The sequence below is a fragment of the Corapipo altera genome, unplaced genomic scaffold, assembly GCF_003945725.1.
Source record: "Corapipo altera isolate COAL_440 unplaced genomic scaffold, ASM394572v1 61085, whole genome shotgun sequence".
Classification (NCBI taxonomy): Eukaryota; Metazoa; Chordata; class Aves; order Passeriformes; family Pipridae; genus Corapipo; species Corapipo altera.
Genome location: NW_020885021.1, coordinates 270103 through 296433, shown reverse-complemented (window position 1 = coordinate 296433; position 26331 = coordinate 270103). Strand labels below are relative to the sequence as shown.

Genomic DNA, 26331 nt, shown 5'->3' with positions numbered 1-26331 from the left:
CCAGGGAGACCTAGGAGCAGCCTTCCACTACCTAAAGGGGGCCTACAGGAAGTCTGGAGAGGGACTTTCTACAAGGGCATGTAGTGATAGGACAAGAGCTTTACTGAAAAATTATTAGATTAGATATTAGGAAGAAATTCTTTAATGTAAGGGTAGTGAGGAACAGGTTGCTCAGAGAAGCTGGGGATGCCCCATCCCTGGAAAGTTCAAGGTCAGGTTGGATTGGGTTTGGAGCAAGCTGGTCTAGTGGATGGAAGGTGCCCATGTGTCATGGTTTGACACAGCCCCAAAATCCAATTCCCTAGCTCCATCCCCCCTCCCACATCTCAACCTAATGTGAGATGGGTTTTTCCAGACAAAACACAACCAGACTCAGAATGGGGGAAAGGGAATATATTACAATGACTGTACAAATAAATACTATAACACATTATACACAAAATCACAACTGTCTCTACCATGACATATAGTATTTACAATGGATCAGATCTCTTCTCCCCTCCAAATAAAAGTCCAGGAGGGAAAGAAGGACAGATCCTTTCCAGTCTCTCAGGCAGCAGCTTCTTCTAAGGCAGCAGGTTCTCCTCATCTCATGCATGTAGCAGTAACTGGATTGTTGTAGCTGGATCTCTGTTCAATACACACAAGGGGGTCTCCAGGCCCCACGGCCCGTCGTCTCCAAAACGAGGGTCTTTCTCTTCCGTGGACTGCGTAACAGGGACAAGCTCGAGTCACCACGTCATACCATGAAGCTCAGGGGTCTTCGTGGCAGTCCCTTTCCTCAGGGGATTCAAATTCCCCTTTGCAGAGCTCTGTGCCCTGTCTCAAGGCTGCTGGCTTAGCAGCAGCAGCGAGGGGAGCCAAGGTCAACCCCCCCGCATTCCTTCTCCGTCCCGGTCCAACTTCCCAGGACGCCTTTGAGCTTCTCAGCTCCTCTCTGCAAGTGCTGTAGCACTCCAAGGCTCTTTCAAGCAAGAGTCCATCATCTTCCTCCTTCCAGGAGGTCTCAAGGAGTTTGGGGGGTTTGGTACAGTTCCTACCCCCAGAACTCCAAAGCTCTACTGCGGGCTCTCTTCTGCTGCTTCCTCTGGTTCAGTTCTTATCTGTCCTGGCTCTTATCCAGAGTCTCTGGACACTGCCGCCGCTTCTGCTCTGTCTCTGTAGCCCCCAACTGGGGCTGGGGGGGGGGGCAGAGGCCCCGAGGGGCTCCGGACCCCTTTCCTCGTGGTCTCACAACATGGCAACTTCTTCTACCAACCAAACTACAACCCCTTCTCTTCCGGTGCTTGTGATATGTTTACATTTCTGCAGGAGCGCTAATTGGGCAGAACTTCAAAACTTCCAGGGGTCTCCACCCCTGGGGGTTACCACTTTTTCAGCCTCTGGGGGAAAACAAGGTTCAAACCACTACACCATGTCAGGGGGGTTGGAACTAGATGATCTTTAAGGTCCCTTCTAACCCAAACCATTCTATGATTCTATAATTGACATTTCATTTTTTTCCACAATTCATTAGATTTACAGGAAGAGCTGTGTGCAACGTACTTATCTTGAAGTCTTTGTTTTGAACAACTAGAAGTACCTAATATTTGAAAATATTTTTTACATTTCTCCGGTTAATGGAATAGTAGAAAGAACTCCTAACTCTTTGTTTCTTTGTAATTAATGGCCAAATTACCCTCAACTTTTACATCTAAAGAGTGAAGCCAGGTAAAACCTGGAAAGCGAATTTAGTAGAACAATGTAAGGATTAGAGAGGGTTAAACACAGAATACAGGCTTTTAAGCAAGGCATGGAAAACTTAGTATTAGGAAATAGCAGAGGCAATAAATTCACTAGGATGCAGGACACTCTGACATGAGAGAACATGACGGGAAGAACTAAATATGCTAACACACACAAAAAGGACATATGGAAGGAAAACAACAGGAGATAAGGAAAGAGACAAGCCAAGAGATGAGGTACTCTTGCCAGATACTGAAAGTCCTTGCCAAATGCACCAGGATACTACCCAAATTAGGGAAGGTTCAAAAGTTTATGAAGATGATGGTAAAAGGACAGTGAGTTCATGATGAAGTAAGACCGGATCGACCACCGAAGTTCTCCCCAAATTAGAGACCACGCCTCAAACTCCGCCTCGACTCCGCCTGTTATGAATATTAAAAGTAGATGTTGCGATATAATGAATATTCATAATATGTGATGTAATTGCTTGGCAAAAGGTGTATAAAAGCTCAGTTGTAAGTTTCTCGAGCGGAGCAGTTTGTCCAGGGCGACCTGGCTGCTCCCCAGCCGTAAAATAAATACCTCCTGCTTATAGACTGAAAATTCTGTCTCTGAGCAGTTCTTCCGCACCTTCTTTGGGGCACAAATTGGCATCCAGAGTGAGCTTCTTATCCCCTTTCTTTATCAAAAGGTGTGAATACTGAATCCATACAGCTATACTCCAATATGGCAATTCCAAAATGTCAGAAGTCAAGCAGACGAGGCAGAAGGCCTGCTTGGCTGAGCAGGGATCTCTGTCTGGAGCTAAGACAAAAAAAGAAAGTGTATGGCTAGTGGAAGCAAGGTTGGGTGACATGGGAGGAATAGAGATGCTGCTTGTCACTGTAGGGTCAAAATTCCTGTGGCCAAAGCTCAATTGGAGTTGAAGTTGGTGAATACTGTGGGGGACAATACAAAGAGTTTTTTAAAATACGTTAAAAGCAAAAGGCAGTGCAGAAATAACATCGACCCATTACAGGATGAGGATGGTCACCTCACAAACAGGGACAGAGACAAGGCAGAGATGTTTAATGCATTCTTCGCTTTGGTCATCAACACTGATGATGGGCTCTGGGGGTCCCAGTGCCCTGAGCTGGAGGACCATGGCTGTGAAAATGATAAACTCCCAGTCGACCCTATAAATCTATGGGACCTGATGGGACTAATTCAAGGATACTCAAAGAACTGACTGATGTCATCATGAGACCTCTCTCAATGATTTTGTGTCATGGTTATAAAGAAGGTAAGTGGACTTTTTTAGTGCTGGCTATTCAATGACATCCATATCATGCCAGAGGGGCATGGTTTTCAGCATAAAACACCAAGCCGCCAGAAGCTGGAAGTTCATTGGTCATGGAAAGGTGTGGACTGTTCCCTTAAACACACAGCAAACCTTTTTTTTTTCCTGTTGCCTGCCAGAGCTGGGGGAAGCCATAACTGAAACTGAGGCAACCGTTACTGAAGCCCTGCTGCAGTCATGGTCCAGTCTGGGAGTCGCCACTCCACAAGCTGCTCCAGAATTGTTTCACAATCACCACTGCCAGTGCCACCACAAGAGCCAGTGTTTTCAGCAGCATAACTCCTTTTGGGCAAAATAGCTATCCAGGTGTTGCTTTGCCCCTGTTCTCTGTTGGGTTTTTTTTCTGACTGGGGGAGGGCATTAAACCACGGAAACTCATTTGTCACATTGTTTTCTTTGTTCTCCTGAATTGCGTGGTCCAGTGTGCGAAAGGTCATCATTTTGTCTTTGTCTGGGGAAACCACATGGCGCGGAGCATGGGAACAGACGCCATTTTGGTTTTGTCCTGGGGACCAGGAGACATCTTGCCTTTGTTGAGTAACCACTCTTTCTTTTATCCAATCTTTTATTAATATTGTGTTTATTGCAATTTCTTCAATAAATTGTGACTCCAACTTAAAATCTATCCTAGTATTTTTTCCTCCACTATTGAAAGGGGGCGGTTTGAGTGATGTTAATTTTCACCTCTGTTTTTTTAAACCAGCACATTTTGAAAGGTCTTGGGAATCTGGAGAGGTCCCAGCTGTCAAATGTCCCAATGGAAGCTGTCAAATGTCCCAATTTTCAAGAAGGGCAAGAAAGATGACCCTGGAAACTACAGGTCTACAGGTCTGTCAGTCTCACTTCAGTGCCTGGTAAAATTATGGAGAAGATTACTGTGGGAGTTATTGAAAGACACCTAACAGACAATGCATTGCAGTCATTGGCCACAGCCAGCATGGTTTCATGAGGGCAAAGTCCTGCTTGATGTGGGGGTTTGACCCCAAAAATCCAATCTCCAAGCTCCCCCCACAATTTACCTCAACACAGAAGAGAAGTTTTCAGACAGACACAACTCAGCATGGGGGAATTATATCAAAGTTTATTACTAACACAATAAATACTATAGAAACTAAAAAGCAAATAAATACACAGTATTAACACAAATTCTACCACCCCTGGACCCTCCCACATCAGTTCAGGAGAAGTTTTCAGGGTGATAGTTAAAGTCTCTCTCTCATTGGGGTATCAGGGAAGGGGTCTTTTGCACCACCACCAGTTCCTCAACTTCTCCTGAGGTCTCCTCCTGGGCTACAAGGGAACACTTGCTTTACCAGGTCTTCATCACGAAGGTCCAGGGAGTCAGTTTTTGAGTTCTTTCTCCCTGGTTCGTGAAGGTTCCTCCCAGAGAGTAAGATGTTTACTCTTTCCTCTCCAGGTTGCAGAGTTTCTGGGTCTTGCTCAGTCTTTTTACCCCAAAGTTTTCACCAAAAGTTCTTACCCAGAAAAAGCCTGCTTGGTTTGTCTTCTCTCTGTGCCAGTTGCTGCAGCTTCTCAGCTTCCAGGTGTTATGGGGAGGCATTCCTCCCCCTGCATTCCTCCTTTGGTTTTCGGCTGCCCCTGCCCAAGCCTCTCAGCCCGTCTCCCATTTTGCTTCAGTCTCAGCTCAAGGTCGTTACCTCTCCCCCGTCATTATGGAGGGGGAAGAGGGTAGTAGCAAGACCGCTTCGGTCTCTCTCCTCTGCCTGGAGTTCTTCCAGCTCCGCATGATCGCAACTGCTTCTCCAGGCTCCAGACCACCCCTCGGTCCATCTCTGGCTCGGCTCCAATGCCTCACCTGCCTGCTGGGGGGGGGGGGGCTAGCTCCAACCCCTGGTTGGCCTCTCAAGTCCATACCACCGCCTCTCCTGGGCAGTGGGGGGGAGGAAAGCCCCCTAGCCTTTTGGCCACGGGCACCCGGTCCAGTTATAATACTGTCCCGAGCTCCCCCACAGCCCGGCTGTGGGGAAGAGGGCCTGGCCCCCCGCAAGGGGCCCACCGGCCTCCCTCCTCTCACCTCATGGCTCCGAATCTCTCTCTCACACACTGCCAACAACTTCCTCCTGGTTGTTGTAATATACTAATTTCACAGGGGCGAAAAAACAGCTCTGATTGGTCCCTCATCAGAAACTCATCGCGTGGGGGGGTAGGGTGGCTCAAACCAAGACACTTGACAAACCTAATTTCCTTTTATGATTAGGTAACCTATCTAGTTGATCAAGGGAAGCCAGTTCATGTAATCTTTTTAGATTTCAGTAAAGCTTTTGATACTGCCCCTCACAGTATCCTTCTGGACAAAATGCCCAGCACACAGCTGGATAAGTACGTCATATGATAGTATAAAAGTCATATAAAAGTAAGTTGAGAATGGAGAGAAAATCAGGGAAGACTCCATCATAACTGCTGGGATCAGTTGATGGGCTGAACCTGTCTTCTCCCCCATAGGGATGCCTATGGGGTAAAGACTGTACTCTACGCGTGCTGAATACTTTTATTGGTATTAGAGTTTGTTTTTATATTGCTTTAAATATATTTTTGCACACAGATACTATCACTGGAAATCTTCAAACCTTAACCTGTCACAATTTTGTATTAATAAAGAGTGTTATTACATAAACCGTTAGAGTGAGTCCTTTACAAGTGGTAGCAGTTGCTGGCATCAGGTAACACATTCAAATAAACTGGGAAGACCTGTTGAGGGGTGTGGTGGGGGGAAACAGTTTTCCCCCTGCAGTTATAAAATGGTAAAACCCCAGGGGGTGGTGACCCTGGAAGTTTTGAGGTTTTACCCAATGAGCACTTCTGCAAAATATAAACATATCACAAGCAGAACGGAAGAGAAGGTTAGTTGTAGTTGTTGTAGAAGAAGTAGTCATGTTGTAGGAGCCACGAGGGGAAACAGCAGCAGCCCCACTGGGGGCTGGGCCCCCCCAGCCCCCAGTGGGGGGGCTGCAGGGACTTGGAACAGTGTTAGACTGGGCTAAGTACCTGTGGCTGAAAGCTAAAGAAGTTTTCTCCACAGTGAGTGAGCAGAGACAGAGCAGCAGCAGTGTCCAGAGATTGTGGCTAAGAGCCAAGAGATAACTGAAGAAGTAGCAACAAACATGTAGCCAAGGAAGACACAGAGTTGTCTGAGAGAGCCGAGAGAGAGCCAGCAGCAGAGAGAGCACAACTAAGCTCTACAGAGATGGAGTTGGGGTAAGAAACTGAACCAAAAACCCCAATCTCCTTTTGTGACCTTTCCTAACTGGAAAGGATTGACTCCTACTGAATGGAAGTCCTAAAACTGCAGCAGCACTGCAGAAAAGAGCTGAAAAGCTCAGGCGTCCTGGAAAGCTGGACCAGGACGATTAAAGGAATGCAGAGGGGGTGACCTTCCTCCCCCCCCACCGCTGCTACCAAACTGGCAGCCAGAGACAGAGCACAGGAGCTCTGGTAGAACTCTTGAGGCAAAGGCTTTCAACTGAAAGCTACCCGAGATGTTCTGACTCAGGGGTGAATCCCCTGAGGAAGGGACCTTCATGGGGGTCTTACACCCCATGATATGACCGTGGTGAAGCGAGTTTTGTCCCTGCTACGCAGTCCATGGAAGAGAAGACCCTCGCTTGAAGACAACGGGCCAAGGGGCTTGGATACCCCTTGTGTGTACTGGCAGAGATCCAGATACAGATGCTGCATGAGAAGAAGAGAACCTGCTGCCTTAGAGACTGCTGCTCTGAAAGTGGAAAAGATCACTTCCTTCTTCCCTCCTGGACTTTTATTTGGAGGGGAGAAGAGATTTGATCCATTGTAAATACTTTTATGTCATGGTAGAGATAGCTAAGATTGTATATAATGTATTGTAGTATTTATTTGTACAGTCATTGTAATATATTCCCTTTCCCCATTTTGAGTCTTGTGTGGTGTCTGGAAATCCATCTCACACTGGGTTGAGATGTGGGAGGGGACTTGGACTAGGGAATTGGATTTTGGAGCTCTCAAACCATGACAAGGGGTCTCCCTTATGCTGTTGCCTTAGCCCCCTGAAAAAGGCAGTCAAATCACCCTCTGATCCAGTGGAACTCTTCGATGAAGGGTCCCCATAACAGGATGCTGACAGACTGGTTGGGCACAAGTCTCAGATTTCCTGGGGCCCTGACAGACAAATAAATCACTAAGGGTTGAGGAAATCTCTCCTTTTCACGTGACAGCACCAAGCCTGACAGAGTTCAAGAAGCACTTGGACAATGCTCTCAGGCACATGGTGTGATTCTTGGGATTGTCCTGTGCAGAGTCAGGAGTTGGACTTGATGATCCTTATAGGTCACTTCCAACTCAGGATATTCTATGATTCTACGATACTCCAAACTTCCACTATCCCTCATTTCCAATAACAGAAAAAGGTAGTTATTTATCCAGGGTGCAGTCCTGATTTACTCGAGTCAGCAGAAAACACCTCTTCCACAAAGTAGAGATGTCCTCTGACACTTGGATCTAGATCCTTTCTGTACCAAGTTAAATCAAAAGCAAGTTACTCATATTTGATTAAAGGTTACAATTAACAAAAGACTACTCTAGATGACAGACTAATTAACTTTTTGGCATGCTATCTCCCCAAAAATCTTACAGTATAATCTCTAGTGACACCAGATAATTAGCATTATTGGGGGAGAAGCAAATACATTATGTTAAAGGCTTACCACTAAGCAGTTCAATCCAATTTTGTACTGTTTCAGGAGGTTGGGTCTCTTTTATGTGTTTCAGAGCTTCATCAAGCAGAACATCCCCTGTAGGAGCATCTGACTTGCAAATCACCTAAGATAGAATGAAATGCAGTCAGTATTTTGACTTAATTCATATACCATACCATACACATCCAACAATAAAAACTTGAAAAATCTACCTGTTATCAGAACCAAGGAAAATTTTAAGGAGTGAGGAATCTTCTCTAAGAATATGCAAGTTCAAAAAATACCTAGTTGTTAAAAAAACTATTTAGTATTTTAATTACAAAGCTCTGTTATGTCTTAAGTTATCTATAACCTGTATTAACCGTACCTGACCAAAACTATAGTATTAATTACACGTTTAATACCTAATTTTTTAAGGAAGATAATCCACTAACCTGGCAAAGTCCTTTGCTTCTTTCCCAAAACAAAGTATACTACAGTGTTAAATTGCTCTCTGATGGCACTCAATTTTACTGCTTCGAGTCAATTTATTCAGAATAGTGCAGATAAACAATTAGGCCATGTGAAATTGAGAAATCAATTAGAAAGTGAAAAAGCAGGAAAACTGATTTTCTTCTTCCATATGTTGATGGATAAAAATAGGTTCAAGAAAACATCCATCAGTTTTACAGCTCTGAAGAACATTTTAACCAGCAACACTAAGTTCCATTCACTAACAGTTAAAATACACACATTAGTCAAAATATGTATGTACTGATAAACTCCTTAATATGCAGTCATAAATGAAATATCACTTGTTTGTTATTAAATAACTTCTAAAATTCTTTGAGTTTTTCCCCCAAAAGAGCACGAGAGAGAAAAAAAGAATCATTCACAGTAACATAATAAAATTTAAGAATGTGAGGAACTGCTTGTTTACCAGTATAAGTAGTTGTATAAACAATGTACAAATACAATTTTTTCTGGTTAGAAAAACAAGAACATCAAACTAAAACACACAGATTTAACTAGCCCAAGTCACAGAATCACAGGATGGGCAAGGCTGGAAAGGACCACAGTGAGTCATCTGGTCCAACCTCCCTGCTCCAGTGGGGTCATCCCAGAGCACATTGTACAGGATTGCATCCAGACGGTTCTTGAATATCTCCAGTGATAGAGACTCTACACCCTCTCTGGGCAATCGATTCCAGTGCTCAGTCACCTGCACAGTACCAAAGTTCTGCTTCATGTTCAGGTGGAACTTCCTGTGCATCAGTTTCTGCCCATTGCCTCTTGTCCTATTGCTTGGCACCACCAAGAAGAGCCTGGTTTCATCCTCTCACACCCTCCCTTCCGATACTTATAGACATTGATAAGGTCCCCTCTCAGTCTTCTCTTCTCCAGGCTGAACAGGCTCAACTCTCTCAGTCTTTCCTCATAAGAAATACTACAGTCCTCTCATCATCTTTCACCCTCTGCTGGACTCGCTTCAGGAGCTCCATGTCTCTCTTGTACTTAGGAGCCCCGAACTGGACACAACACTCCAGATGCAGCCTCACTAGGGTTGAGTAGAGGGGCAGGATCACCTCCCTCGACTTGCTGGCAATGGTCTTCCTAATGCACTCCAAGATAACATTGGTCTTCTTGGCCACAAGGGCACACTGTTGGCTCATGGACAGTTTGTTGTCCACCAAGACCCCCAGGTCCTTCTCTGCAGAGCTGCTTTCCAACAGGTCAGCCCCCAGTCTGTACTGGTGCCTGGGGTTATTCCTCCCCAGGTGCAGGACCCTGTACTTGCTTTTGTTGAACTTAAGACGGTTCCTCTCTGCCCATCTCTCCAACCTGTCAAGGTCCTTCTGAAGGTCTGCACAGCACTCTGTGGTATCAGCCACTCCTCCCAGCTTTGTGTCATCAGCAAATTTGCTGAGGATGCATCTGCCCCTTCATCCAAGTCTTTGATGAATAAGTTAAACAATACTGGGCCCAGTATTGAACCTTGGGGGACACCACTAGTGACTGACCTCCAACTAGACCCTGTGCCACTGATCACATCTCTCTGGGATCTGCCATTAAGACAGTTCTCAATCCATCTCACTGTCCACTCATCCAGTCCACACTTCCTGAGTTTGCCTATGAGGATGTTGTGAAAGACAGTGTCAAAAGCCTTGCTAAAGTCGAGGTAGACAATATCCACTGCTCTCCCCTCATCCATCCTGGTAGTTGTTTCATCATAGAAGGCAATCAGGTTGGTCAAGCATGATTTACCTTTAGTGAATCCATGCTGACTACTCTTGATCACCTTCTTGTTGTCCATGTGGATAGAGATTGCCTCCAGAATGAGGCACTCCATCACCTTTCCAGGGATTAAGATGAGGCTGACTGATTGGTAGTTCCCTGAGTCCTCCTTCTTGGTCTTTTTGAAGACCAGGGTGACATTTGCTTTCTTCCAGTCTTCAGGCACCTCTCCTGATTGCCACGACCATTCAAAGATGATTGAGAGTGGCCTAGCAATGATGTCCAACAGTTCCCTCAGCACTCAAGGATGCATCCCATCAGGGTCCACGGACTTGTGCATGTCAAGTTTGCCTAGGTGTTCTCTGACCCAATCCTCCTTGACCAAGGGAAAGTCTTCCTTCCAACATTCCTTTGCCCTGGTCTCCTGGCTCAGAGATCCCTGAGGGCTGGTCTTGTCAGTGAAGACTGATGCAAAGAAGACGTTCAGTAACTACCTTCTCTGTGCCCTCTGTTACCAGGGTCCCCCCTCCATTTACTAATGGGTCCACATTATTCTTTGTTTTCCTTTTGTTATTGATGTATTTGAAGAAGCCCATCTTGTTGTCCTCGACATCCTTAGCCAGATTTTATTCCAGGTTGGCCTTAGTTTTCCTTGTCTCATTTCTACTTACTCTGACAACCTCTCTATATTCGTTCCATGTGGCTTGGCCCTGCCTCCTGCTTCCTGTGTGCTTCCTGCTTAGGTTTGAGTAATGACAAGAGTTCTTTATTAATCCATGCAGGTCTCTTGCCCCCTTTGCCCAATTTCTTGCTCATCGGGATGCATCGTTCTTGAGTCTGGAGGAAGTGATCCTTGAATATCAACAAACTCTCTTGGACTCCTCTTCCCTGCAGGGCCTGTTCCCATGGGATTCTTCCAAGAAGATGCCTGAAGAGGTTAAAGTTAGCTCTCTAAAGTCCGTGGTTGTAATCTTACTTGCTGCCCTGCTTTCTCCTCGCCCGATACTGAATTCCACAATCTCATGGTCACTGCAGTCAAGACTGCCCCCAACCTTCACATCTCCAACAAGGCCTTCCTTGTTTGTTAGTATGAGGTCAAGCAGCACACCATTCCTTGTGGGATCCTCCACTACCTGTGACAGGAAGTTGTCATCAATACTTTCCAGGAACCTCCTGGACTGTTTCTGCTTTGCCGTGTTACTTCTCCAGCAGATGTCAGGGTAATTAAAGTTCCCCACAAAAACCGGGGCCTGTGACTGTGAGGCTGCTTCAAGCTGTCTGTAGAAGGTCTCATCCACTTCCTCCTCCTGATCAGGTGGCCTGTAGCAAACACCTAAAACAATGTTGCCCTCACTAGTCTATCCTTTTATCCTAACTCATAAGCTCTCAACTTGCTTATCATCCACCCCAAGACAGAGCTTGATACACTCCGAGTGTAGCCTCACATAGAAGGCAACTCCACCACCACACCTTCCTGATCTGTCTCCCCTAAACAGTGTGTAGCCCTTCATGACAACATTCCAGTCATGTGAGCTATCTCATCACATCTCCATAATTGCAATGAGATCAAAGCCCTGTGACTGCACACAAATCTCTAGTTCACCCTGCTTGTTCCCCATACTGTGTGCATTGCTGTACAGGCACTTTATAGAGGTATTTGATTGTGTCAATATCCCAGTGGGGGTGCAAAGGGATGCTCCATAGTCCTGTCTTGTGGTTATGTCTTTGGCTTTTTGTGCTTGATCAGGGTATTCCCTCTATAACCTCCTTTTGCTATTAGGGTGGTTGCTAAAGTTCTCCCCTTCCCACACCTTATCTGTCGAGCCTGGCCCTGTCCCAATCTCCCTTCAAATCCAGTTTAAAGTTCTCTCAATGAGCCCTGACAACTCCTGAGCTAAGATCCTTTTACCCCTCTGTTGCCAGCAGACTCGGTGTTGTAAAAACTGACCCATGATCAAAACCACCAAAATTCTACTGGTAACACCAGTCTCAAAGCCAGGTGTTCATCTGCATGATTTCCCTGTTTCTTGCCCCATCATTCCCTGCAACTGGCAGGACAGAAAAGAACACAATTTATGCTCCAGATCCCTTGACCATTTGTCTCAAAGCCCTGAGGTTCCTCTTAATTCTCCACAGCCTTCTTGTTGGGACTTCGTCAGTACTCTCCTGGAAAACCAGTAGCAGGTAATAGGTAGTGGGCCGTACCAGGCTGAGAAGTTTCTTGGTGGGCCCAAGGGAGGCAGCACACTTCCCTATGGGTTGGGTCCAGTCAACATATCAGGCCCTGCATTCCTGCCCTGCCCTATGCGACCCCTCCAACCCAGATGGACCTTCATCCACTTCCTCATTTCCCTGGTCCTCAGATTCCAGGGCCTCATAACTATTGTATAAGGGCACCTGGGGAGGTGAGGTAGGTCAGGAGGGGATTCGCTTGGCATCCCGAGCAGAAACCTGTTTCCGCTCCCCTCCATCTCTAAGGTCCCCTCCTTCCACCTGGTGGTGAGAGGGTAGGGGATCCATTACTTCTTGTGAAATGGATGGTGGGTCCATTTGTCTAAAGCATGGTAGAGTGTAGCTCCACCAGTCAATGTCTTCTTCAGAATGCCTAATACTTCTTAGTCTTTCCACTTCATCTCTCAGTTCCGCCACTAGGCTAAGTAGACTTGATCTGAGATAATCTACTCTAGTCCAAGTCAATATGTTTGAATAAAAAGAGAATAACAAATTGCTACTGTTTCAAAGCTATTTATGAAACTAATGATTAAATCTGACAATTTAAATAGTTTGACAAGTTAGCACTTTATAAGCATCAGATAAAAAGATAACAGGCAATTGACAGAAAAATTAACACATCAAAACATTTCCACATATACAAGGGAAGCAGCAGGTGAAAGATCTCATTTTTAGTGAAGTTTCACAGTATTCAGAAAGGTGTCCTGGAAAAGCTTTAAGTGTCCTATTGAAATATATCATAAGTTCCGTTCCATGGTTCTAATAATCCTTACTACAAACAATAGAGGAGTCCAATACATTTTTAGTATGACGTTGAAATGAGTTGCAATGGCAAGACAGTTTCAATACTGGCAAGACATGTACAAAGTCAATGAAATAAAATTAAAAAGAAATGCAAAGTAGTATAGCCAGTATGAGAAAACAGATGACAAATAGAAAAGATATAATAAATGACTATATAATTCAGATTGACAGAAAAAACATCTAGCAACTGGTGGTAACCCCCCAGACGATTGAGACAGCTATACCACTCATTCATGACATCCCTGAAAATGCAGTATGGTCCTATACTCCAACTTCTCCCCTTATTTTACATCCTCTTTTAATATCATATTCTTGACTTCTTGTATTTCAGGTACCTTTGCAGATTTCCTGTGCCTTATTTAGAGGGGATAGCATTGGAACTGTTATTGGTGTCACAAACCCAACATTGAATTGAAGTTCGATCTGAAAAAGTGCAAGCCTCAGCTCTTCAATCTGTGTGGGCAATTACCCCATGTTGAGTTACCAAACCTGGAGCAATATTGGTTGAAGAAACTGGAGTAACAGTGTATGTATTACTGGGAGGAGATGACACTCCTGTTTTCCTCCTTTTTCCAGCCCCAGCGACAGTGGTCTTTTAGGGAAGGGGATGGAATGCTGGGAGGAGTGGGTTAAAAGCAGAATACTATCAAGGAGGATTATAAATAACCTCAAGTGACCTTGCAACTGGGAATACATAAATTCTGGAAAGCAGCAATGTAGAAAAACATATATATTATGCCTACTGCTGATTACCCTCTGTGTGCTTTGAGAAGTGGAACATCTGTGTATAGACAGGCTTGTGCTCCCTGTCTTGGTACAGAGATCAAAGCACACTGAAGATCACAGCCTGGTGGTAAACTACACATGCATGAATTCTCGATAAACATGTAAACAGCAGGCCAGTGACCTTCTACCACGGACTGAGTGAAGGCGAAGCGCTGGCTTCTGCACTTGGGTCATGACTCCATGCAATGCTACATGCTTGGGGAAAACTGCCCAACAGAAAAGGAACTGGGAGTGTTGGTCGACAGCTGGCTGAATAGGAGCCAGTAGAGTGCCTGGGTGGCCCAGAAGGACAACAGCATCCTGGTTTGTACTTGGCACTGATGAGACCACATCTGAAATACTGTGTTCAGTTTTGGGTCCCTCACTACAAGAAAGACATTGAGACACTGGAGAATGTCCAAAGAAGGGCAACAAAGCTGGTGAAGGGTCTAGAGCACAAGACTTAATGAGGAGCAGCTGAGGCAGCTGGGATTGTTTAGTCTGGAGAACACGAGGGTCAGGGGGGACCTTACTGCTCTCTACAGCTATCTGCAAGGAAGGTATCGGTCTATTCTCCCATGTAGCAAGTGATAGGATGGGAGGAAATGGCCTCAATTGCATCAGGGAAGGTTTAGATTGGATATTAGGAAAACATTTCTTCACCAAGAAGGTTGTCAAGCATTGGAACAGGCTGCCCAGGGAAGTGGTTGAGTTGCCATCCCTGGAGGGATTTAAAAGATGTGTAGATGTGGTGCTTAGGGACGTGGTTTAGTGGTGGACATGGCAGTGCTGGGTTTACAGTTGGACTTGATGATCTCAAGAGTCTTTTCCAATCTAAATGATTCTATGATTCTAAGAAGAGTGGGAAATCGAGTGGGTTGGGGATCTTGTGAATTGAATCATCACAGAAGATTATGGTCATGGACTGGTGGAGTTTGCAGTCCTGAGGGATATGGATCAGGTAAGGAGTAAAGTTAGGCTCCTGAACTTCAGAAAGCAGACTTCCAGCTCCTCAAGGAGATAGTCAATAGGATCCCCTGGGAGATTGCCCACAGGGACAAGGGGCCGGAACAGAGCTGGCAGATCTTTAAGGATGCTTTCCATAGAGCACGAGAGCTTTTGATCCCCAGGCACAAGAAATCGGGCAAGGAAGGTAAGAGACTGGCATGGCTGAGTCTGGACCTGCTTGTCAAACTAAAGGGCAAGAAGCATATGCATAGGCAATGGAAGCAAGGACGGGTATCCTGGGAAGAGCATAGGGACACAGTCCAGTTGTGTAGGAATGGGGTGAGAAAGGCCAAGGCAAAGCTGGAGCTGAACTTGTCAAGGGATGCAAAGAATAACAAGAAAGGCTTCTACTGATATGTCAACCAGAAAAGGAAGGTCAAAGAAGGTGTACCACTGCTGATAAGCAAGACTGGCGAACTGGTAACAGTGGATGAAGAGGAGGATGAGGTACTTAACAACTTTTTTGCCTCAGTCTTCAATGGCATCCTCTCTTCCCACACCTCTCAAGTGGGTAGACTGCAGGACGGGGACTGCGGGAGCAAAGTGTTTCCCACTGTAAGTAAAGATCGGGTTCATGACCACCTGCGGAACCTGATTGTACATAAGTCTATGGGACCTGATGACATGCATCCAAGAGTCCTGAGAGAATTGACCGATGTACTCTCCATGATATTTGAAAAATCATGACAATCAGGTGAAGTCCCAGGTGACTGGAAATGGGGAAACATTGTACCCATCTTTAAAAAGGGTAGAAAGGAGGACCCTGGGAACTACCAACCTGTCAACCTCACCTCTGTGCCTAGGAAGATCATGGGACAGATCCTCCTAGAAGCCATGCTAAGAGACATGGAGGACAGGGACGTGATTCAAGACAGCCAGCACGGCTTCACCAAGGGAAAGTCCTATCTGACCAACCTAGTGGCCGTCTATGATGGAGTCACTACATCAGTTGACAAGGGAAGGGCTACAGATGTCATCTATCTGGACTTCTGTAAGGCATTTGACACAGTCCCCCACAACATCCTTCTCTGTAAAATGGAGAGAGATGGATTTGATGGATGGACTGTTTGGTGGGTAAAAAATTGGTTGGATGGTTGCATCCAGAGAGTAGTGGTAAATGGCTCAGCGTCCTGATGGACATTGGTGACATGTGGTGTCCCTTGGGGGTCCGTATGGGACCAGTGTTATTTAATGTCTTTATCAATGACATAGACAGAGGGATCAAGTACGCCCTCAGCAAGTTCGCAGATGACACCAAGCTGAGGGGTATGGTTGACACACCTGAAGGACGGGATGCCATCCAGAGGGACCTGGACAAGCTTGAGAAATGGGCCCATGGGAATCTCATGAAATTTAACAAGGCCAAGTGCAAGGTGCTGCACCTGGGTTGGGGCAACTCCCAGTATCAATACAGGCTGGAGGATGAACAGATCAAGAGCAGCCCTCCTGAGAAGGACTTGGGAGTGCTGGTGGATGAGTGGCTGGACATGATCCAGCAATGTGCGCTTGCAGCCCAGAAAGTCAATCGTATCCTAGGCTGCATCAAAAGCAGTGTGGACAGCAGGCTGAGGGAGGTGATTCTGCCCCTCTACTCCCCTCTGGTGAGAATCCACCTGGAGTGCTGCATCCACCTCTGGGGTCCCCAGCACAGGAAGGACATAGACCTGTGTAGTGGGTTTCTGTGGCTAGGTTTTGGTAGTGGGTGGGGCTACAGGGGTGGCTTCTGTTAGAAGCTGCTAGAAGCTTCCCCTGTCTGGTGGAGCCAATGCCAGCCGACTCCAGGACGGACTTCCTGCCACTGGCCAAGGCCAAGCCAATTAGGAGTAATGGTAACGCCTCTGTGATAACATATTTAAGAACAAAAGCTTGTTGCGCAGATGAAAACAAATTCCAGCCAGGGAAGAGCGGAGTGAGAACATGGGAACAACAAGGTAGACACCAAGGTCAGTGCAGAAGGAGGGGGAGGAGGTGCTCCAGGAGCTGGAGCTGAGGACCCTGCAGCCCATGGAGAAGCCCATGCTGGAGCAGGTGGATGCATGAAGGAGGCTGTGACCCCGTGGGAGGCCCAAGATGCAGCAGGGTCCTGCTGGAGACCTGCAGCCCATGGACAGGGAAGCCCACTCTGGAGCAGGTTTTTCCCAGGTAGGACTTGTGGCCCCTGTGGGGGACCCACGCCTGTACAGCTCATTCGTGAAGGACTGCACCCTATGGAGAAGTGACCCACGGGACAGCAGTTTGGGAAGAACTGCTGCCTGAGGGATGGACTCACGCCGGAGAGGTCCATCAAGGACTGTCTCCCATGGGAGGGACCCCACGGGAGCAGGGGAAGGACTCCTCTCTCTGAGCAGCGGCAGAAACAACTGACCGTAAGCCCCATTCCTCTTCCCCCTGCACTGTTGGGGGGGAGGAGGGAGAACATAAAAGGAAGGAGGGGTGAGGGGAAGGTGTTTTTGAGATTATTTTACTTCTCACTCTTTTGCTCTTACTCTGTTAGTAATAAATTCAATTAATATCCCCACTTTGAGTCTGTTTTGCCCATGATGGTGATAAGTAAGTGAACCTCTCCCAGCTGTTATCTCAACTCATGAATCCTTTGCTGTTTTTTTCTCTCCTCTGTCCAGTTGCAGAGGGGAGTGAGAGAGTGATTGTAGTGAGTACCTGGTTTCCATCCAGGGTCAACCCACTACAACATGTTGGAGTGAGTCCAGAGGAGGGCCATGAAGATGATTAGAGGGATGGAACACCTCTCCTATGAGGAAAGACTGAGAAAATTGGGACTATTCAGCCTGGAGAAGAGAAGGTTCCAGGCTGACCTTATCGCGGCCTTTCAATACCCAAAGGACTAGAGAAGAACTTTTTACAAGGGCATGTAGTGACAGGACAAGGGGAAATGGCTTTAATCTGAAGGAGGGTAAGTTTAGATTAGATATTAGGAAGAAATTAATTACTGTGAGGGTGGTGAGGCAGTAGAACAGGTTGCCCAGAGAAGTTGTGGATGACCCATCCTTGGAAATGTTCAAGGCCAGGTTGGATGGGGTCCTGAGCAATCTGGTCTAGTGGAAGATGTCCCTGCCCATGACAGGGGGTTGGAATGAGATGATCTTTAAGGTTCCTTCCAAACCAAACCATTTTATGATTCTATGATGATTCTATGATTAAGCATCTTCAAGAGGGTATCTTTTCCCTCTTTAATAGATGAGCTAGAGAAAGAAGTTAAGATCCTGTTTCTTCAGAGATGATGGCCCTTAGCCTTATTGCAAAGAATATTTCTTTATTCTAATTTTTCAGTGATTTAGCACGTACTACATTTGCCTTGTATTCAACTGCTGAGGATATTTCAATTATACAGAATATTAAATTTTCATTTTCCACAATACAGTTTTGCAATTAAGCAAAAATGCTAAAAATGGAGGATCTCCTGCACTGATTTTTAAGTAAACTTCATTATTTAGTTTTAACACAAAAATCAAGTCATGCATTAATAACTCAGAATTGTCATCTATAAAATACTGAAGTTAATCTGCCAAGGATTCTTTGTGATTTCTTTTAAGAACTGTAATTATTGGGTTTGCTTTCTGAGACTGTAAGGCAGCATAAAGTACCATTTTCTATCTTCAATAACCACTAGTCTTGGAAATTAATTTATTTATACATAAATCTCATTCATTTATTTTTTTCTAAAAGTGATAGCAGTAGATAGAACTCCAAAATTATGCAATGATTACATACTCTGAAGCCAAATTTACAAGGATGTTGCAACATAAAATAAGTCATACTGACTTTCAAAAGTTTCACTAACGTTCATCAAATTCTTGTCTGCCAGTTTCTCAGTCTTATTTGTCTCTTGATGGCATTCAAGCATGGATTTAATGCATCTTGATAATTTCTGAAGTTGTGTCATAAACTGCAAAAAATAATCAGCAAGTATCCACCTGATTTAATATTTGAAGTGGAAATCATTGTATCTAGCAATCTTTTGTCAGTTGTGTGACCAAGGCCACAATTAACTGGTTATAAATCTGTACTACTGCCCACAGAACTAGTTCTACCCTCTTCTTGTTCTCACCTTATCACTTATGCCAGCAGTCTCACTTGTGCCCCATCTGATGACAAGATCAAGAAAGTGATTCAAATAAAAACTAAATCGATCAAAGAAGTGAATTAGTTTTCAGTCAAAGTGGTTACCTGAAAACTCTCCACAAACTCTAACAACAACCCAAGAGAGACTCCAATAATAAACCTCTTTGCAAAGACAGAACTACCCTTCTCAGCTACAGCACAGGCTAATGTGACTGAAACCTAAACTCTCTCCCTTCAGACCATGGTTTGAAGATACAGGGTTTTAAGTCACAAATCAAAGCCTTAGTTTTAATGAAATTTTACCTCAGCCATCTCTCTCAGCCTCAGCAAACATCTCACAAACATTGCAAAATCCAGTTCCTTCAGCAGATTACAATTAGTGCTACTGGCTCTCACTGTACCCTAGCCAGAACAACTTCCAAATGTTTGTGCAAGGTTCCCAACAGCAGCAGGAACACATCAACAGAACAAACAGGAACAGAGAGCAAGTACAGAAGATTTTACAAGGTACTTCAGCTCACCATTTAAACTTTTTAGGTAATAACTCTGCATCTAACTTAGGTCACTACTCAGAATCCCTATCCTCATATAAAGAAAAAAACCCCTATATTTCTTACAACCAGTTGTAATTTATAGCTACTGTATTGCCTGGAACATGACACAAAAGTAAGTGTGACCATTTTCCTCCACTTACCTTTCTTGTCAATAGACTTTTACGCCTCATTCCACAAGCCTCTAACTGAAGACGCCCCCGCAATGCCAATTCGATTAACATACAGCCACGCAATCCCGAGGATATGCAGTCATTCCAAAATGATGTGTAACCCTGTGAAGAATGAAAGGCAGTAAGATATTTCCATTTCCATCTGAAAGCAAATAGAAAAAGAATCTTACTGCATTCTCTAAGCAGTTCTCTGGCCCTCATACACTTCTGAAGTAGCATCACTAGTCAACTACCATTACTGTATCAAAAACATGAAAGAGAAAACAGACTCATCCCCTATTAGTTTTGACACAATCTCTGCTCTTTGAAGAGCAGGGAAACTTCAGGAAAGAGATACAAAACAAACCAGCTAGATATCAAGAACCGTGAGATATAAAGGGTAGTTTATATATAGTCAAAAGACCTCCATGGGTTGCAGGGAGACAGCTGGTCTTCACCATGAGCTGCAGGGGAATCTGCTCCATCACCTGGAGCACCTCCTCCCCTTCCTTCACTAACCTTGGTGTCTGCAGAGTTGTTTCTCTCATATTCTCACTCCTCTCTGGTTGCAATTGCTCTCATGCAGTTTTTCCCCCTTCTTAAATATGCTATCCCAGAGGTGCTACCACCATTGCTGATTGGCTCGACCTTGGCCAGCGGCAGGTCCATCCTGGAGCTGGCTGGCATTGGCTCTGTTGGACATGGAGTAAGCTTTTGGCAGCTTCTCACAGAAGCCACCCCTGTAGCCCCCCACTACCAAAACCTTGCCACACAAACCCAATACCCAATGCAAAACTGCAAGCTACATTTATTCTATGAACCACACTACCACACTTCTTAAACTATATTTCTACATCAACGGCTGCCTACTTAAATGGCAGAACAGAATATTCGACATTTACTAAAAATCTAGAAATACATGTATTGACTTTGGTACTCCACTGATCAATGATTATAACACATCCCCTCCCCCCCCAAATCTTATAAAAAAGATTCTATTTTAATTATGGAGTAGCCAACAGTTAAATATAAAAAAACATGCAAGAACAGTATCTAAGACAAAACAAAATATTTCTGAGAAATTATTTGTCTTTTGAGAAATGACTGTGAAAACACTTGTTACAATCCAGAAAGACTTGAATTGCTGCGACCCTTATGGACCCTTATGGACTTCACACAAATGACCTGTTCACATAAATGATGCAGACAAGATAGCAAAGTATGTACACTATATATGGTGAGCAGCCATCTTACTCTTGTCTCTGCTCCAAGAGGGGGAGAAAAGCCATGTGATTATATTAGCATACTAATATTAAACAAGGAAACATACATATTAAGCAAGTAAACCTTACAGATACACTGGGCCTAGTTTTGCTGAATTCTTGCAGCTTCTTCCTATTTACTGTAGGAATCCCCCAGCTCAGATTGCATACTAAACAGTGTAACCATATACTTAGGACCCAATCTCCTACAGATGCTGGCATACAGAGTGCAACAGGAGACAGGGTTCATACACATAGCCCACACGGAAGGAAGGAAAGAGACCCTGAATGGAAATGCTCTATCAATGTCCCTTAAAACTTTAACTTACATTATTCCCACTATAACTCAATAAGTATGTAAACAAGAAGATTCCAACATGACCAGATTGCCTGAAGGTATTTGGCAGAGATCAGTGCGAAGTGTGTTAGCAATTTCTACATCTGGGGTTACCCCATCCCAGGTGCAGAATCCAGCACTTGCCCTCGTTGAACTTCATATGGTTGGTGATTACTCAGTCCTCTAATTTGTCCAGGTGTCTCTGCAGGGCCTCCCTGCCTTCGAGGGAGTCAACAGCTCCTCCAAGCTTTGTGTCATATGCAAACTTGCTTAGTATCCCTTCCAGTCCTGTGTCCAAGTTGTTTATGAAGATGTTGAAGAGCACAGGGCCCAAGACGGAGCCCTGTGGAACCCCACTAGCGACAGGTCGCCAGTCTGATGTTACCCCATTCACTATTACCCTCTGTGCTCGACCCGTGAACCAATTGCTCACCCACCACATGATGTGTTTATCCAGTTGTGTGCTGGACATTTTGTCCAGAAGGATCCTGTGAAAGACAGTATCTAAAGCTTTACTGAAATCCAAAAAGATTGCATCAACTGGTTTCCCTTGATCAACTAGGTGGGTTACCTTGTCATAGAAGGAAATCGGGTTTGATGAGCAGGACTTTCCTCTCATGAAGCCATGCTGGTTGTGACCAATGACTGCGTTGTCTTTCAGGCCTGTAGTTTCCAGGGTCCTCCTTGCTCTTCTTGAAAATCATGACAATGTTCGGCAGCTTCCAGTCAGCTGGGACCTCTCCAGATTCCCAAGACCGCTCGAAAATCATTGAGAGAGGTTTTGCCATGACATCGGCCAGTTCTTTGAGGATTCTGGGATGAATCCCATCAGGCCCCATAGATTTGTAGGGATCCAACTGGAGCAGCAGGTCAAGCACAATTTACGGGTCGCCTGGGAGTGGATCGTTCTTGCAGTCATGGTCCTCCAGCTCAGGGCACTGAGATCCCTTTGGTCCATCATCCGTGTTGAAGACAGAGGCAAAGAATGCATTAAACATCTCTGCCTTGTCTCTGTCTCTGTTTGTGAGATGACCATCCCCATCCTGGAACAGGCCAATGATATTTCTATACTGCCTATTGCCATTACTATATTTGAAAAAACTCCTTTTATTGTCCCCCACAGTTCTGGCAGCTTCAAATCCAGTTGAGCTTTGGACGCACGAATTTTCTCCCTACATCAGCAAACAGCATCTCTGAATTCTTCCCATGTCACTTGACCTTGCTTCCACTGGGCATACACCTTCCTTTTTTGACTTATTTTCAACAGAAGATCCCTGCTAAGCCAAGCCAGCTTTCTGTGTCACCTGCTTGACTTTCAACATTTGGGAATTGCCTGGTCCTGTTTCCTTAGGAGGTGATGTTTGAAAAGTGATCATCACTGATGGACCCCAGCACCTGCAAAAACATTTTCCCAGGGGACCTTACTTATAATTCACTCAGCAGCCTGATGTCTGCTCTCATGTCCAGAGTTGAGGTTTTGCTGGCACTTTTCCTCCTGTCAACAGAGATTTTAAATTCAATCACTTTGTGGTCGCTGTGGCCAAGACGACCACCAATAGCCATTTAACTCATGAGATCCACTCTGTTGACAAGTGTAGATCAAGGAGAGCATCTCTCTAAGTCAGCTCCCTTAGGACCTGTTCAAAAAATTGTCATCCAGGTTTTTCAGGAATCTTCTGGCCTGTGTGATTCTCCCAGTTAATTTCCATCAAGTTGAAGTCTCCCATAAGAACAAGGGCGGATGACTTGAAAGTGTTACTTAGTTCCTCAAAAAATAATTCATCATCATCCTGGCTGGGAGGTCTAAAGTAGATTCTCATTATGACATCCACATTATTTATTTGTCCCTTAATTCTTACCCAGAGGCTCTCAACTGTGCCATTGCCAACTGTGAGCTCCATACATTCTAACCCTTCTATTACATACAGTGCCACCCCTCTACCTCTTCTGCCCTGCCTATTGCTCCTGAAAAGCCTGTAATGGTCCAACAGGGCACTCCAGTCACAGGTCTCATCCCACCAGGTTTCACTTATGCCAGTGATGTCAAACCTCTGGAACTGGGTCAAAGCTTCGAGCTCCTCTTGTTTGTTCCTAATGCTGCATGCATTGGTGTAGAAACATTTCAGGTGTGGTACATTGTAGCCAATACCTTGTGAGGTAGATTGAGGGATCCCATTAGTGCTGGTTTTCTCAAGTTTTGGCACACCATCCCATTGCTCATCACCAGCAAGCCTGGTTTTGTCCCTTTCCCTCTTCCAAACTAGTTTAAAGCTCTGTCAACAAGCCCCGCTAGCTCCTGGGCTAGAACTCTTTTTCCCCTCTGAGATAGGTGCATCCCACCAGGTGTCAGTTGAAATGAGGGTTAGGCCTAAAAGAGTTAACTGAGATATCTGGGCCTGGTGAGAAAGCTCCCCCTAACATCTACTCTGCCTGTGCTGCTAAGACTCGTTCTGTTCTGTTCAGTGGACCAAAAACATAGAAGAATACTAGAAGCAGTATACAATAAGCCTAGGGGTAATAAATTAGGATAAGGTAGGATAAGGTAGACATTTGAATAGGAGAAACAGGCCTAGAGCCAAGGCTTTCTCCAAGCTTCAGTAATTGGGGTAAGAACAATAGAAAGGTAGAGAGGTCAGAGCGAGAAAGATGAGAAAAAGACCCTCGACTTGAGGCCAAAGGCCGGATGTACCCCCGAAACTGAGTGCCAAAAGAAGCACCACCCTAAGCTCCACCTAGACTCCGCCTATCATCAATATGTATAGCTAGATGTTGCAATCATATGAATATGTATAAAAATCATGTATGAAAACTGTATAAACCCCCTGATTTTGTGTAATACCTTTGCACGAGTTTGTCCAGCTCGAGCTGGCTTGTTCCCAACATTGAATAAACAAATACCTTGCTGCTTAAAGATACAAAAGTCTCTGAGCAGTTAATCATTCTGAGGTTTTTCGGCATCAGAGTAGACCAGGTGTTGAGTAGATCATCCCATGGTCAAAAAGCTCCAAATTTTTCTGATTACACCAACCTCGGAGCCACTCATTGACCTGATGGATCTGCCTATTCTTATCAGTATTATTCCTTGTTACCATAAGGATCAAGGAAATCACTACCTGTGCTCCTGATCCCTCTACCAATCATCCCAGGGCCCTGAAGTCTCTTTTGTTTGCCCTCGGACTTCTCTTGGTTATTTTGTCGCTGCGAGTTTGAACAACCAATAGCAGATAGTAATCAGAGGGCCTTATTAGACTAGAGTTTTCCAGTAAAAACCCTTACCCAAGCCCCTGGGAGACAGTAGACTTCCCTGTGAGTTGGGTCATGTCTGCATATCAGGCCCTCCCCTCTGTTCCCCTTTAGAAGGCAGTCTTCTATTACAGCTTCCCTTCTTTTCCTCTTAACAGAGGAGGTCTTGATGTGGAGTACAGGTGGTGTTGTTTTAGGAGGCCCCACTACCCCAGAAAGACCTTCACCCACCTCATCAGTTGTCTGGCCTTCTAGTTCCAGAGCCTCATACCTGTTGTAGAAGGTGCCAGTCCTACCTGTCAAATTCTGAGAAGGAGGAGGAAGGTTCCTCCTGGTACGTACAGTGACCACCTTTCAGCCTTCATCTTTAACAGACCCTTGACCAACAGTCCTTTGACTGCAGGGTTCTGAGTCCATCTGATTCTCTACTACAATTGTGATTCAAGACTCCTGAAAGTCTTGAGACTAGCATCTCTGAAAATAATAGTTCTCTTTCTTGTTTGCTCAAATACTACAAAGCCTGTTCACTTCTTCCTGTAGCTCCTTCACCTGGTGTTATAGTTACAAACAGGGGAGGAAACTTTAGTGATGAATATTCACACCATTATGTCATCTGGTGGGAGGGGGTGAGCCTCTCCCTCCCAACTCAGGGGGCTGGAGGGGAGAGGGGTTTGCATGGGTCGGAGTTCTTCAGGGGTCTTAGGAGTTGCCAGAAGGTGGTTCTGCCCCCAGCACCTGGGCAGAAGATAAAGCAGCAGCAGGAACCGGAAACATCTCCCTTCTTGCTTCAGTCACGGCAGTAGTGTGAATTCTCTGAGGTCGGTTCGGAGCCATCTCTTTGACAGGGTCCCAGTTGCTGCCATGCCACCCCACGCAGCTATCACCACCGCTACCTCCCTAGCCGTGTGGGAATTGCTGCCACCGCTGCTGCCCCAGCCTAGTTGATGTTCCATTTCGTAATCTCAGTTTTTAATGCTGCAAACTCAGTGCCCATAAGGTTTATTTGGAATGTGTATTCGGGGTTGTCTTCCTGCCCTAGCCTAAGCTGTTACCTCCGGGGGTCTATTGATAATGGCACCCAGCCCCATGGGGGAAATGGGGAAGGGGTGACTTTTCTCAGCCTTTCACCCCTTTCTCCTTTATGTCTGCTAGAACAGCTTTTGAAAAGTTTGAATTCCCTCTAGAAGTCAGGGATAGCATACTCCTGTTGCTACGTCTGCAAGTTTTCCTCAGTATCGTCTACTCCATGTTTGGAGGTAGGACCAAGATCTCTAGGGAAGGTGTTCAGAGGCCAACCCCAGGGGTGGATAACTTTGAATGACATGGAAGTGGGAGAACATGGGCCAGTTTTTGGAGAACATTTCTGCTCCAATGACCTGGCAGTTCACCCCTGAACAACTTCAGGACCCTGTTAAAGTGATGAGATCTGTGAGGAAAAGCTGCCATGGCAGATCTATAGAAGGGCAACTCACTGTGAAATGCTGGGGCCTGGCCACTGCCTACCTGACACTGCTTGGTATGGCACAGCAACTTCAGGAGGAAAGGGAGTAAAATAACAGACACCACAGCCATTCAGGTTGTAGTTAATCCAGAAGGGCAACCCAAGCCAGCAGAAGTTATCCTGTCCAAAAGAGGAAATACAAGACTAAATCACTTCGCCTGGTGGACGATGATGGGGAGGTAGGACCTTCGGCATTGGTAGAATCAGAGCCAGAAATAACTACCAAATCTCTGTCGTTTGATAATCCCTGCAATTTGCAGAAAGAAATCACCTGACGACTGGGTGAGCCCATATTGACGTGACTGATCTGAGTCTGGGATCTAATGGGCTGTATTGGGTCTGGTTGAGATGGAGTTCATTTCCCCATAGCAGCCCTCACAGTGCTGTGCTTTGCATTGGTAGATAGAAGGGTGTTGATAACACACCAGTG

General features: G+C 45.3%; 1 protein-coding gene across 1 annotated transcript in view; it reads right to left on the bottom strand.

Moving 5' to 3' along the window:
• Window positions 1-26331, bottom strand: part of LOC113959087 (Golgi phosphoprotein 3) — a 67725-nt gene that overhangs the window by 6471 nt on the left and 34923 nt on the right. Inside the window, exons 2-3 of the mRNA XM_027667855.1 lie at window positions 19550-19681; window positions 7762-7876 (exon numbers count right to left, since the gene is read on the bottom strand). Coding sequence (XP_027523656.1) covers window positions 7762-7876; window positions 19550-19681 — 247 coding nt within the window. The remainder of the gene's footprint in view (window positions 1-7761; window positions 7877-19549; window positions 19682-26331) is intronic.